Raw genomic sequence first — 17071 nt, 5'->3', positions numbered from 1 at the left:
TGTCAAGTAATGTTTGGTCATCAGTCTCTTTTACTCATTCATAATTAATCCAGCCCCTTTCTTTCCTCATTAAACAAGAATGCCAAACTAAACGAATGACAAGACTTCTCCACTCGTTCAATCGGTCAGCAGATCCTTGTTCACAAAAAGAGAACTGATGCATTTATTTCATTCATGAACGAGTGTACAAATATAGTCAGGGCTTGACAATAAGGACTGCCCGATGGCCAGTGTGAGAGCGGTTTGGGCCAGCCATCAGTGTTATTAGGCCTTTTTTAGGAAGGCTTCAACCCCCCTAAAACTCATCTCAGACCCCCTAAAATTCTGTGACTTTGCAATCAGCACGTAACTGTTCTAAACAGCTGCAGCCGCAACACTGCACTTGTTTGAATCATGAGTCACTTTGGTTGCTTTTCCGTAAAGACTGACTGTAGTGTGAGCCAATAGCATTGGAGTTATTATTTTCCAGAACATTTCCAGAATTTAATTTCATCATCAAAATGGGTCTAATCAATGAATTCTTAAAACTTAAACATGTGAAAATAGAACTTTTTAATGTCATTGCATTTTTTTTGCCAAACTTTTATTCAACAGTTATATTGCTTGTGATATTTTGAATAATGTTTTTTTTTATTTTATTATTACAGTGAATATTACATTTTACTATATAGCTGTAATATAAGTTTATAAAATTTCTTCAATTTTAGGCTAGATAGCTTTTATTATGAATTGTGCTTTAATAATGACGTGTGTTTTTTGCCGGATGCTTCACTTTATCAGATAAACAGTTCATGTCATGGCACAGTGTGATCATTGAAGACTTAAGTCATGTCTGAAATCTCATCTCTTTACACTGGCCTTTGAGTCTGACAAATGTAGGACACAGTTTTGGAGTGTTTGTATTTTAGATTACTTGTGTTTGTGTTTGTAGTAATTCTGAAATGTTTTGTTTAAAATGTTATTGCTGTGAAGCACTTTGGTCAACTCTGTTGTTTTGAATGTGATATAAATAAAGCTGAGCTGAGATTAAAGTGCAGATTCTGTGATTTTAATTATATAAATTATATAGTTTACATGTGGTGCGTGGTTCACAGTAGATTAATTCTCTGCTGTGTCATCTCGTACAACGTGAATGATTCTCAATATCTGTGGAGTTTCTTGTGGATGAGCGGTTTTAACGATTTTAATTTGATTATTTGTCCATTTCAGTGTACAAGGAGTAACAGAGCACACTTTCAAAATAATCCTGTGAGCATTTTAAAGCTGTCGTGTGTCAGTCAGACTGTGCACTGCTACGGGACAGTCGGTACTACCGGTACTGCAGAAACACTGGTATCATTACATCTTTTTTATTTTAGTATAGATTTGGTACCGAAGTACCAGTACATTTGATAATACTATACCAGTACATTTAGGTTGTTTTCACACTTTGCTTGTTTGGAGCATTTGTTTCAGAATGTGGTGTTTTCTTCCTTAGCACAGTTCGTTTAGGCATATATGAACACGCCAGTCACACTCTGATCCAAAACAAATGCTTTGACTTTCTTATGCATAAAACAAACAAAAATATTTAGCTAGAGATGTGAATATATAAATACAATGCAAGTCAATGGGGTATAACACTTTCAAGCTCAAAAAGGGACATAAAAGCAGCATAAAGGTGATCCATATGACTCCAGTGGTTTCATTAATGTCTTCTGAAGAAATATGATCGACTTTCCTTTTTCACTGTACATCTTACCATTGCAGTCTCTGGGCATCATCATGATTTAATGCTCAGTTGCACTTATGTGTGGTTTATGCATGCGCAGAGGGTTATAAATTGTAATCGATCTTTAAGTGTAATGATGCCTGGAGATTATGGGCCCTATTTTAACGATCTGAAATGCAAGTATCAAGCGCAAAGCGCAAGTAACTTTGTGGGCGGGTCTTGGGCGCTGTTGCTATTTAACCGGCGGGATAAATGACTCTTGCGCCCGACGCAAGTTTAAAAGGGGTTGGTCTGAAATAGCTTCATTATTCATAGGTGTGGTTTGGGCGTAACGTGAAATAAACCAATCAGAGCGTCATCCAACATACCCTTTAACTCTTTCCCCGCCAGCGTTTTAAAAAAAAGTTGCCAGCCAGCGCCAGGGTTTTTGACGATTTTCGCTAAACTTTAATGGCCCGCAGAATATTTTCTTCCATGAATATATGAAGATGCTATATATCAACATAAAGATCTGAGCCTCTGCTTTTAGGCAAAAAAAACGATTTTATTTTATCTTCATTTGTTCTTTTTTTATTGCGACTTGAACAGAGGTAGGTTTTGTCAAAAAACAACATTTCAGACAAAAAGCTGAGAAAAAGGCATGTTTATGTCTGATATTTTGAGCTTCTCATACTCCATTTCTTCATGTTTGAGACGATCGCAGTCTGTTTCCTTGATCAAAGAGTTGCGTACTCTTTCAAAACATGCGCAGGGGGTGTCCCTTACCGTATAACACCTAAAACACGGAAACCCGGAAAATTCCGTGTTTGGCGGGGAAGCGTTTTTTCATAAAACACGGAAAATTCCGTGTTTGGCGGGGAAAGAGTTAAGAGCAGGTGCGCATGTTGCATGGCGGATTGTTATTATTATGAGGGATTTACCAGGCGCGCGCTGCATTACTATCAGAGGAGGGAAAAATAATTACATTTATTCGGTTTAAATCTTTTCAACCTAATTTTCCATTTGTGTTTTTTTTTTTTTATTATCAATTACTGTTTGATATTGATTTTTCATTTTGACAAATGTAAATAAAGAAATGTCACAAATAAATACTTTCGGATGTTTTGGACTCGTTCTCTCTGAATCACGAATATATGCATGGTTATATTTTTGAAATGTAGTCGAACATTAGACCGAGATTAATTTGCTTTACCTCACTATAGATGACGCAGCAGCTCTTCTGCCAAATAAGCTCTCCTGTCCCGTGCTGCTGCTGCGGGCATTTGGGTTAAGTGGCATCGGCACATGCAGTTCACCATCACGTCTCCTTAAGTCCTCTAATGTTTCCTCATCTATGTCAACAACACAACCTTGATTTATGGAAATGTTGTGTAAAACACAACATGCCACAAAGAATGCTGCAACTTTTTGAGGACTGTACTGTAAAGTGCCTCCTGACCTATCCAAACACCTGAAGCGCATTTTCAGTATGCCGAACGTTCGTTCAATTACACAGCGTGTGTTTTCGATTAAACCGTATTTCACTCATTGTTGCTGGCATCAAAAATGGTGTCATCAGCAACGGATACCCGTTGTCCCCTAATAGCCACCCATCCGACGGGGGATTCCCCTCGAAGATGGCAGGAATGGCAGAGTTTGCTAGTATAAATGAGTCGTGGCTCGAGCCTGGATAATTCGCAAAGACATGGGTGATTTTACTATTAGCATCGCAAATGACTTGTATGTGGATTGAATAGTTCCCTTGCGGTTGACGCATTTTTTTACATCTTTATGGACACCACAATGATTTCCCTCATGTGTTTATATTTTTCCTTGTTATAATGTATGATTTGCAAAAATAAAAACTGCTGCATCTGTGTTGATGAGAGAATCAAAGTGTATGCGCGTTGTGCACCCGCTACATTATGGCCAAGCATGCGCGCTTAAAATAGCATTATGAACAATGCGCAACGCGCCACTGACTTTAGACTAGGTTTTTTCTGGTCAGTGGCGGAAGTGTTTTCTGGAACTGCAAAATAGCACTAGGGAATGTTTGCGCCGAAACACGCCTCCTTTTTGCGCCGACCCGCCCAGGGAGCGCAAGTTCATTTCCTAGTTTACCGACGTGCGTCTGTGGAGGGAAAATCCCGCTTTGCGCGGGTGCAAAATAGGAATGATACATGTGTCAGTGTACAAAGTCATTTGCGCCGGGTGCAAGATAGGGCCCATAAAGTGTTGGACCACATTGACTTTGAATTTAAATATTCACATCTACATCAAAATATCTTTGTGTTTCACAAAATAAAGTTATACAAGTTTGAGATGATGTAAGCATGAATAAATGATGAGAGGATTATCATTTTTTTGGGTGAACTATTTAAGACAGCGTCACACTAGTGTCTCCAAAAAAAAAAAAAAAAAAACGTTGTTCCTTTATGATCTCAATAACGTCAGTGTTTAAAAGAAAGCTTCATGAGGCCTGTTTGTGAATTTAAGTCTTGAAATGTTACTCAAGTCCATGTTGCTAAATAAAGTCTCCATTTATGTATCTTGACTGTTGCTGTGTGTCTTTGTAGATTATCTCGCTGTATGGTGACAGAGGTCGGCTGTTGTTATGTTGCTTCAGCTCTGATTTCAAACCCTTCACACCTTAAAGAGCTGGATTTAAGCTACAATCACCCAGGAGAATCAGGAGTCAAACTGCTCACTGAGAGGCTCAATGATCCACACTGCACACTGGACAAACTCAAGTATGTTGAGCACTGTGTGTGTGTGTGTGTGTGTGTGTGTGTGTGTGTGTGTTTCAGAGGGTGTGTAATTTATTTTGAATTATAAACAGGCCTGTTGAATGTTTGATTCTGACTCGTTGACTACAATTCTAAAGTGTGCTATTATGTTTCAGTAAACGCACGGTTTTGAAGTAGTTCCAGGTCTTGGTCCCATTATGGTTTAAATGACTAATTAAATTACACTTAAATTTTGGTAAACACTGCAAAATAACCAGATAAAATAAATCCAGTGGCTGAATATTGTAGATTGGATGAGATGAATTACAAACAATTTCTATATTATCCTAAATTAATTTTAATATCTGTGGAAAGCACTCTTGCTCTCACGTATATTCTTACACACACATACATATGCACACACATAGGCACTCTTGATGAACACACAGAACCCTTATGTCAACGTACCCCCTCGACTCAATGGGCTATATGCATGGAACGTTAATTACAACTTCCGGAATAATATAAGCCAGGTCAAAAACTTCCGGTGAAACGTCACTTGCTGTAGCGGCATATTCAATTTTCTTATAGACAGTGTAAATAGCCTGTAAGGCGATATCAATCTTTTTTTTTTTTTTGTAACAGTTATTCACTTGTTTTTAAAAATAGATTATAAAAATAAGTGAACGAAATGAAAAAGACGTTTAAATTTCAGCATTTTGAGTGGACGACAGCTGGGCACTGTTGCGTCACTCAGTGTTCATCCTCATCTAAATTAAATTCGGCTATTAGTTTTCAAACTTACCCCTCCGACGACCAACAACCGCCGCCCCAACGGTGCTAAAACCTTTGTTTCTCCCCTCTTTGCTGGCTCAGTAAGTGACAAGCACATCTTTGCCTTCTGTAAAATTACCAGAGTTTTTTGCTTTAAATTGCTTTGTTTAAATAGATGCATCAAGACCAGTGCGCAGTTCTGTTTAGTATTTAAACTATTTTACTGTTGTTAGCTACTGCTTTTGTTCAATGATAAAGAATGGATTTACATCTCTACAACTTCATACAGGGATCTGTATTTTTCCCTCATTTTCAGTTTCATGCTTCCAGTGAATAAACCTACATTTGTTTGTAACTGCCTTTTTTAAAGGGCTCCCCAAAGCATTGTGTATTTTATTGTGACCATTACAAACAGCATTTAAACAATACTATTTTTAGGTCTACTTAGGAAGCTTAGAAATGTTGGCATTGATAGGAGGATCTTAACTATTGTTTATAGATCTATGATCGAAAGTGTTTTAACTTATAATATTGTATCATAGTACGGAAACTTAACAATGAGACAGAAGAACAAATTAACACGAGTAATTAATGAGGCAAATAAAATTATTGGCCAAAAACAGAGTACACTGCAAGAGCTGTTTTCACATTTCATGGAGAAAAGGGCGCTAGCAGTATATTCAGATCAGACTCATCCCCTCTACTCCTGCTTTAATTTAATTTAATTTTAATTGACCAATTGTCACACATTATACATACATTTCTGCATATACATGGTGAAATTATTTATTTTTCACATATCCCAGCTAAGCTGGGGTCAGAGTGCAGGGTCAGCCATGATACAGCGCCCCTGGAGCAGATAGGTTCAAGGGCCTTGATCAAGGGCCCAACAGTGGTGTCTTGGTGGTGTTGGGGCTTGAACCCACGACCTTCTGATCAGTAACCCAGAGCCTTAACCGCTGAGCCACCACTGACCTTGTGGTCCTTCCTTCGTTTTATTCATGTATGAGTGCTCAATCATTTATGTTTCATGTCTTGATACCAGTGTCAAAGATTAATTTCTGTCCTGTAAATCTGAACAGACAATAAAGTCAAACAAACAAACATACTAATGAGATATAACCTCAAACACTCACATAAATAACATTTATAGGAAAATATGTAATTTAATAAATTAATGATGACATGTTCAACTACATAACATAATTTGTATACATTGTATACTAGAATTCTATTCTATTAGAATATATTTGTGGCAGATGACAATAGTGAGCACATGAAAACCAAAGTATTTGAACTTTGTAAAAAAAACTGATTGAAAGTTAACCATGGAAATTGACAAGCCAAAAGCATAGGTAGGTAAAAGTAATCAACCTTTTGTATTTATGACTCTCCCGTCTCTGAATATTCTTTGAATAAACAATTCAATAAATGCTATTCCCATGGTTGTTGTGGGTGGAGCAGTTTCCCTTGGCATTCCTCGGTAAATCTCATGTCTGGAAGGTAAATCTGACATGTCTGGAAGGTCACACGTCCGGTCACACGTCACAGGCCCCGTTGTACAAGTTACTCCTGAAAATATACACAACTGAACAGTTAGACAAGCATTTATGTACTGTTTGTTATTATCATAAATTAATGCTTTTCATGTCAAATTCTACTTCAGGGTTGTGTAGCTCTATGCTACATGGATTGTGTGTGTGTGTGTGTGTGTGTGTGTGTGTGTGTGTGTGTGTGTGTGTATGGACATTCAGTTCAATTAGAGGTTCATCTTTAGTCTAAAAATACAAAGTACAATTTTACATTTCCAGTACATATTTGAATTCATGTAGCAGACATACTGCCCATTTCTACAGATTACCTGATCACTTCAGCCAATCTTCTCTCTTGGGCCTAGCTTAAAGCCCTGTCAAGATATTTGTACAAGAACTTATTTACTTTTGTGTAAACAAATTTTAGCTCATATGATCATATTTTCAGAAGGAAGGATGCTGCATGGAGCCTTGAAAGTTGATGTGATTTACATAACATAACCAGGAAGAAGTGAGACACATAATATGTTAATTGTGGTAGTGTTGAAAACATCACTTGGGTTCTGGGTTTGTGCCACTGCAGCTCAGACCCTGTGCAGCTGTGAGTAGGGGGGAGTATATTTATTAGCACAGTATATTTCCAGCTGTCTGGGCTGACATAAAATAAACAGCACAAACATCCCCTCAACTTTAAATTATTAACAAAAGCAAAGAAGAAAACGTGTCTGACTGACACTGAACCGAACTTATCATAAATACAATGATGAGCGCGTTATTTCAGCACCGTGGACAGCTGAGCTCACCGTGCGGCGGGCGTAGATTTCACCGTAGCCCTTTTCAGAAATTCACCCTTCTGTGTTTGAGTGCTGAGAATGCCCTGATAAGTTCATCTTTGTCCAGCGATTTTGTCACCTCGTGCTCAATTGAAATCTGAGCCAGAGCTGACAGCCGCTCCTGGAGCATTGTTGACCTCAGGAGTGTTTTTATTAGCTTCAAGCGAGAGAAACTCCTCTCTCCGCTTGCTACAGTTTTTACGCGCGTCTCCAGCTCGCGCCAGCTGTCCATATTGTCACGATGTGTATTAGATTTTTCATGATCATGGAGTGTGAGAGTGAGTCGGTCCCACATTCTGAAACAGAATGACTGAAGAAGAAGACTTCAGAAGACTGAATCGGATGATTTTGAGTACACTACCATGACCTGCGGATCTTTTCTCCATTTTTCATCTTCATGAAATATCTGTCCTTGGTAAAACGGCGGTGTGATTGGCTTTGTGGGAAGTTAAAATCATCTATCTGAACGGGACCGCTCAGTCATCGTTGGTCATCGGAAATTTGCTCTGGCCAGCACCCCGGGTCTGTCTCTGTGAACGGGGCTTTCTCCCTGACATCTCCCTCACATGTCTCAGTGGTGTGAACTTCATCGTCATGTTCTTTTCCTACAAACAATGTTTGGTCATCATTATTGCCAGCAGTTTGAGTAGAAGACGGATAATCTGAATGTTGGCTAACATCCTGTGACGGGGGTTCGGCCGCTGCTGTCGCCGGTAGGGTTACAGATGCTGGACCAAAGAAAGAGGTCACTTTTGGTAGACTGAATAAAGCTTTTCTTTTGTTGTCTGATATCTTACGTTTTTCAGCACCACTGGCATATGTACGTTTCATTTTTTTCCTGCTCAAAGTAACATTTGAACTTAACGGCAAAAAGGCAAAGGTATAAACAAATAAACTAACGGTATTATACCTCAGATCACTAAGCCGTTCGCGGGGCCGGAAAAACGTTGCCATAGTAACCGCGAGTTCAACCAATCAGAGACGTCAGTGTTATGCTTAGGATTGTGGGTCTGGGTAGTGTAGTATTTCTCCAGAAGATCGCAAATAAAACACGTTTTTCTTAAAACAAGGTTGTTTTCATACTGACTTGTGATTTTTATAGGAGCAGAAACTTTCGTTTCACAACTGAAATGGGGCCCTCTTGGAGGGCGGGGCCCGTTTCAATTGAAACGGGTGAAACATAGGTAAGGCCGCCACTGCCAACGTCTGTATCTTTGGCCATGAGAGCTTGTTTATGCTCCTCTGCATTCCCGCACATTAAGTGCCACAAGAACATCGCTATTAATCCATAATATTTAATGTTATTTATGGTAGTCAAATAAAGGAAAGCCTCCATCATCATTTACAGCAGGGATGCTCACACTTGTATGGAATGAGATTGTAACAGTTCAAGGATGGGCAAGGAGGAGGCGGGAACTGTCTGAACAGCCAACATAACTTTTAATGTCAAACTTAAAATAAACATAAACATAAACATACACACATGCCTCGAGGTCACGTGTGTCTCTCTCTCTCGCTCTCTCTCCAACTGGTGCCAACGGCTCCCCTTTATCTCGCTCTCCAATTGATCAGCTGATTCAGCACCGGCCATGGACCATCATGCCCTCCTCCACGTTACACTCTTCTTCTGCCCAATTCAGGCCGGGATGCCTACCAGTCTGACTGTGAGTGAGTTAGTGAGAGAGGGAGTGTCAGTGAGTGAGGGAGGGAGTGCGTAAGTGAGTGAGAGTGCGTGCGTGCGTCCGTCCCAGTGAGTGAGAGCAAGGGAGTGCGCATGTGAGCATGAGTGATTGTGACACAATCGAGTGAAAGTGTGTGTGTGTGAGTAATTGTAAGTGTGTGAGTGAATGTGTGTGTGTATGTGTGTGTGTTACTGATGTGTGTTTATGCAGACTGTATATTTATTTATAAAATACTTTAATGGAAATTTCCGGTTTCAATACAAATGAAACTCAATCAACAGCATTTGAGGCATAATATTGATTAGCACAAATTAATTGTGACTCGTGCCTCCTTTTCTTTAAAACATTGTGTAAATTGAGGGAAGAGAGGCAGAATGGAAGTCAATGGGTAATTGTTTGATGTTTAAAGACAGAAATGTGAAGCTTATAACTTTATAATCACTTTAATTCATTATTGATTTTCACATTGTGTGGGTTTGTTTTGGGATTCAGTATCAATTTGATTTTTCAGCTCTTAAAAAGTCTTCAATGAGATTTTAAATCCCTGTAAGTGTCTCACTGGAACACAGAAAATGAGGGACGAGTGGAAATGTATTTTTGTGTTTATCAACATTATGACACAAATGCTGTGGATTGAGTTTGTATTGAACCCGAATATTCCTTTAATGGGGCTTTTCTGTCATGTTTGTACTGGACGGTAGCGACCATGACTAACACGTGAGTTTTGGATTTGGATCAGACTCATCGGACTGATTCCTGATCCAGGTAAAAATGTCAATATTGGAGCTGAAACTGTTCCAGATATCTGATTGGTGCATCTCTAGATAAAACCCTGAAAGATGTCTTAAACTGTTGTAACCGTGATATAATCAGAGTAATCGACTCCGTCCCGTTGAATTATTGAACATGAATCACACTCGAGGTGTAACGGACACTCACTAATTTAACGGTCCATCATCAATTATTCCTCACAGATAATAAATGTGTCATCAATGTGACGTCATGATTGTGTTTGTGTGTTTGTGTTTTATAGTGTGAATCACGGAGCAGAGATCAGAATTACACCTGGACCACAAAAATGTATGAACACACACACACACACACACACACACACTCTCACACACACATACAAACACCTTTACACACACACACACACACACACACACACACACACACACACTCTCACACACACATACAAACACCTTTACACACACACATGTTGTTGTTATTATTATTATATCCTTTATTTAAGCAGGAAGGTCCCATTGAGATTTCATTTTCATTTCATTTATTGTTTATTTTTACAGGGACAATGCACACTTAAAAGTAATTGCACCAGAATTAGCTTATAGCTAGTTTACATCTGCTGTCCCTGGGCAGGAAAACAAATAAAATAACAAACATTACATATACCCCACATAAAACATCACAATACATACATGTACAGAATATAAAATTTAAAACCTGAATATAAAACAGATAATATACAACACAGTCATTAGTGGTTGCAGATCTGTTGTGATAGTAGCCAGTACTTAAGCTTATTTTTAAAAGTTGAGAAGCTATTGAGGCTTCGAATGTTTGTAGGTAGGGAATTCCACAACCCCACTACTCTAACTGAAAAAGCTTTTTGCCCAAAGGCTGTTTTTCTGTACTGCGGTACCAAATCTCCCCTGGCAGATGCTCTAGTCCTACTTGCACTTCCATTATGGGTCACGCATCCCTGAAGAGGGGGTGGAGCAAGATTATGAATAATTTTGTAAATCAGGCACACATCAGTATAAAATACGAAATTATTCATATTTAAAAAATGTAACCTTTTCAAAATGGTACAATGATGGTAGTCCCTTGATTTTTTTTATCTAACACTTGCATGATTTGTTTATGAAGGGAGTACACAGGCTTAAGTGTAGTTGCATCTGCTTGTGACCAAGTTGTTATGCAATACGACAAGTGAGGTAGAATCAAAGTATGTACTAAAAGAAGTGCAGCTGAATCAGAGAGCTGGTGCCTGATACTTTTAAAATTATTCAAATTGAATTTAACATTATTTATTACCCTTTTTACTTGCTTTTTAAAAGACAGGTGTTGGTCTATTATTATTCCTAAATATTTAACATGCATCACAAATTTGATTGCTTCACCATTAAATATATATATCTGGATTCACAGAGTTTTGTTTTCGTGCAGTGAAATACGTGCATACAGTTTTACTTATTTAGAGACAAACAAGACTCATTTTAAGAGATAATAAAATCTCTTCTTCCTGGTCAAGACGGCAGCACATATAGTTTCACAATAAAGTTTAAAAGATAAATACTCTAAATATACAAAGAAGAAAAAAATATACACACAATCAGATCAATAAAAAGCTTTTTTACCAAATTCAGAACGCACCCTTGGGACTGTCAGCTGAATTTGAGTTGAAGATCTTGTGTAAGAGCTATTTGTACAATAGGTTAAAAGATTAGAAACATAAGGGGGTAATTTACCTAAAAGTGCCAATAAATACAAACATGCAATTTTCTGCTGTGATATCAGGATGACCAAACTAACGATTCATACAAAATACAATGATGAGTACGTGACTCTGCACCACAAACGCGTGATAAACAGAGTCCAGTTTCTTCAGTAAGGATGCAGCTGAATGCATGTATAATAGATCACCATAGTCCATTACAGATAGAAAAGTACTCTCTAATATTTTCTTTCAGCATTTTTTCATCAATAAAGAATCCCATTTTTGGCCTTTTTCAACAAGTTATCAATATGTACATCGAAAGCTAATCTTTCGTCAAGCCATATACCTCAATATTTATAAGAACTCTTTCTATGGATGTACCTTCTAAAGTCGAGATCGGCAGATCCGCTATTTTAGAGCGAACGCGACTAAAAATCAGATATTTGGTCTTTTTTTAATTTAAACCAGTTTCAAATGTAATGATGAATGCTGCATTATTTGAAACGCACTCTGCAATCGCTGCAAGGCTTGATTTAAGGAGGGAGCCGCTGTATAGATAATTATATCATCAGCATATAAATGAGTTTTAGCTAGATTTATTAAGACCAAGATCATTAATACAAATGCAGAATAAAAGACATTTAGAAAATCAGGAAATCTAGTTGACAAACTTGACACCGAAGTAGATTGAACTATTTTCCAAAACTTTGTGGGATTATTTGGATTTTCATTTATCATTGAAAGATAATAATCACATTTTGCACTTTTGATTAATTTTGTACATTTCTTGTGTAATGCTCTATAAGAGATCCAATGGAAGAATCATTTGTTTTCTTTAGTCCTTTGTGTAATAAAAGTAGAAACAGATTCATTAAATCAAGGATTATCTTCACCACTAATCCTAAATCATCTAAAAGGAGCATGTTTTTCACACATGGCCAGGAAAGAGGATTTAAAATAATCTCAGGCCAAATTTACATCTGCCATAAATGTTACAACACTCAAATCACTGTTATAAATATCATGTAGAAAAGTTCCTTAAAATCTTTCAGAAATCTTTTACAAATAAAACACTGTAAACAATTTCTCACACCAACAGTTGTGCAGTGATCACTAACATCATTAACACACACACACACACTCTCAGTGATCACTAACATCATTAACACACACACACACACACACACTCTCAGTGATCACTAACATCATTAACACACACACACACTCTCAGTGATCACTAACATCATTAACACACACACACTCTCAGTGATCACTAACATCATTAACACACACACACACACACACTCTCAGTGATCACTAACATCATTAACACACACACACACACTCTCAGTGATCACTAACATCATTAACACACACACACTCTCAGTGATCACTAACATCATTAACACACACACACACACACACTCTCAGTGATCACTAACATCATTAACACACACACACTCTCTCAGTGATCACTAACATCATTAACACACACACACACACACACACTCTCAGTGATCACTAACATCATTAACACACACACACACACACACTCACTCTCAGTGATCACTAACATCATTAACACACACACACACTCACTCTCAGTGATCACTAACATCATTAACACACACACACACACACACACTCTCAGTGATCACTAACATCATTAACACACACACACACTCACTCTCAGTGATCACTAACATCATTAACACACACACACACACACACTCTCAGTGATCACTAACATCATTAACACACACACACACACTCACTCTCAGTGATCACTAACATCATTAACACACACACACACACACTCACTCTCAGTGATCACTAACATCATTAACACACACACACACACTCACTCTCAGTGATCACTAACATCATTAACACACACACACACACACTCACTCTCAGTGATCACTAACATCATTAACACACACACACACACTCACTCTCAGTGATCACTAACATCATTAACACACACACACACACACACACTCTCAGTGATCACTAACATCATTAACACACACACACACACACTCTCAGTGATCACTAACATCATTAACACACACACACACTCACTCTCTCAGTGATCACTAACATCATTAACACACACACACACTCACTCTCAGTGATCACTAACATCATTAACACACACACACACTCACTCTCAGTGATCACTAACATCATTAACACACACACACACACACACACTCTCAGTGATCACTAACATCATTAACACACACACACACTCACTCTCTCAGTGATCACTAACATCATTAACACACACACACACTCACTCTCAGTGATCACTAACATCATTAACACACACACACACACACACTCTCAGTGATCACTAACATCATTAACACACACACACACACACACACTCTCAGTGATCACTAACATCATTAACACACACACACACACACTCACTCTCAGTGATCACTAACATCATTAACACACACACACACACTCACTCTCAGTGATCACTAACATCATTAACACACACACACACACACTCACTCTCAGTGATCACTAACATCATTAACACACACACACACACATTCACTCTCAGTGATCACTAACATCATTAACACACACACACACACACTCACTCTCAGTGATCACTAACATCATTAACACACACACACACACTCACTCTCAGTGATCACTAACATCATTAACACACACACACTCTCAGTGATCACTAACATCATTAACACACACACACACACTCACTCTCAGTGATCACTAACATCATTAACACACACACACACTCACTCTCAGTGATCACTAACATCATTAACACAAACACACACTCTCAGTGATCACTAACATCATTAACACACACACACACACTCTCAGTGATCACTAACATCATTAACACACACACACACACACACTCTCAGTGATCACTAACATCATTAACACACACACACACTCACTCTCAGTGATCACTAACATCATTAACACACACACACACACACACTCTCAGTGATCACTAACATCATTAACACACACACACACACACACTCTCAGTGATCACTAACATCATTAACACACACACACACACACACTTTCAGTGATCACTAACATCATTAACACACACACACACACACTCTCTCAGTGATCACTAACATCATTAACACACACACACACACACACACACTCTCAGTGATCACTAACATCATTAACACACACACACACACACACACTCTCAGTGATCACTAACATCATTAACACACACACACACACACTCTCAGTGATCACTAACATCATTAACACACACACACACACTCTCAGTGATCACTAACATCATTAACACACACACACACTCTCAGTGATCACTAACATCATTAACACACACACACACACACACACACTCTCAGTGATCACTAACATCATTAACACACACACACACACACACTCTCAGTGATCACTAACATCATTAACACACACACACACACTTTCAGTGATCACTAACATCATTAACACACACACACACACACACTCTCAGTGATCACTAACATCATTAACACACACACACACACACACTTTCAGTGATCACTAACATCATTAACACACACACACACACACACTCTCAGTGATCACTAACATCATTAACACACACACACACACTCACTCTCTCAGTGATCACTAACATCATTAACACACACACACACTCACTCTCAGTGATCACTAACATCATTAACACACACACACACACTCACTCTCAGTGATCACTAACATCATTAACACACACACACACACACACTCTCTCAGTGATCACTAACATCATTAACACACACACACACTCTCTCAGTGATCACTAACATCATTAACACACACACACACACACTCTCTCAGTGATCACTAACATCATTAACACACACACACACACACACTCTCTCAGTGATCACTAACATCATTAACACACACACACACTCTCTCAGTGATCACTAACATCATTAACACACACACACACACTCACTCTCAGTGATCACTAACATCATTAACACACACACACACACACACACTCTCAGTGATCACTAACATCATTAACACACACACACACACTCACTCTCTCAGTGATCACTAACATCATTAACACACACACACACTCACTCTCAGTGATCACTAACATCATTAACACACACACACACTCTCAGTGATCACTAACATCATTAACACACACACACACTCTCAGTGATCACTAACATCATTAACACACACACACACTCACTCTCAGTGATCACTAACATCATTAACACACACACACACTCTCAGTGATCACTAACATCATTAACACACACACTCACTCTCAGTGATCACTAACATCATTAACACACACACACACACACACTCTCTCAGTGATCACTAACATCATTAACACACACACACACTCTCTCAGTGATCACTAACATCATTAACACACACACACACACACTCTCTCAGTGATCACTAACATCATTAACACACACACACACACACACTCTCTCAGTGATCACTAACATCATTAACACACACACACACTCTCTCAGTGATCACTAACATCATTAACACACACACACACACACACTCTCAGTGATCACTAACATCATTAACACACACACACACACTCTCAGTGATCACTAACATCATTAACACACACACACACTCTCAGTGATCACTAACATCATTAACACACACACACACTCTCAGTGATCACTAACATCATTAACACACACACACACTCTCAGTGATCACTAACATCATTAACACACACACACACACACACTCTCTCAGTGATCACTAACATCATTAACACACACACACACACACACTCTCAGTGATCACTAACATCATTAACACACACACACACACTCTCAGTGATCACTAACATCATTAACACACACACACACACACACTCTCAGTGATCACTAACATCATTAACACACACACACACACTCTCAGTGATCACTAACATCATTAACACACACACACACACACACTCTCAGTGATCACTAACATCATTAACACACACACACACACACTCTCTCAGTGATCACTAACATCATTAACACACACACACACACACTCAGTGATCACTAACATCATTAACACACACACACACTCTCAGTGATCACTAACATCATTAACACACACACACATACACACACACACTCTCAGTGATCACTAACATCATTAACACACACACACTCTCAGTGATCACTAACATCATTAACACACACACACACACACACTTTCAGTGATCACTAACATCATTAACACACACACACACACACACTCTCAGTGATCACTAACATCATTAACACACACACACACTCACTCTCAGTGATCACTAACATCATTAACACACACACACAC

At 38.5% G+C, this 17071-nt stretch overlaps 2 protein-coding genes across 2 annotated transcripts in view; one reads left to right on the top strand and one right to left on the bottom strand.

The window, feature by feature from the left end:
• Positions 1 to 17071, top strand: part of LOC127631545 (NACHT, LRR and PYD domains-containing protein 3-like) — a 191355-nt gene that overhangs the window by 23224 nt on the left and 151060 nt on the right. The window lies entirely within an intron of this gene.
• LOC127631718 (syncytin-2-like) overlaps positions 6729 to 17071 on the bottom strand; it is a 31196-nt gene continuing 20853 nt past the window's right edge. The window contains exon 3 of the mRNA XM_052109971.1: positions 6729 to 6762. Coding sequence (XP_051965931.1) covers positions 6729 to 6762 — 34 coding nt within the window. The remainder of the gene's footprint in view (positions 6763 to 17071) is intronic.

Source organism: Xyrauchen texanus, chromosome 38, assembly GCF_025860055.1.
Source record: "Xyrauchen texanus isolate HMW12.3.18 chromosome 38, RBS_HiC_50CHRs, whole genome shotgun sequence".
In the NCBI taxonomy this organism is placed as follows: domain Eukaryota; kingdom Metazoa; phylum Chordata; class Actinopteri; order Cypriniformes; family Catostomidae; genus Xyrauchen; species Xyrauchen texanus.
This window is presented reverse-complemented; position numbering and strand designations above follow the sequence as displayed.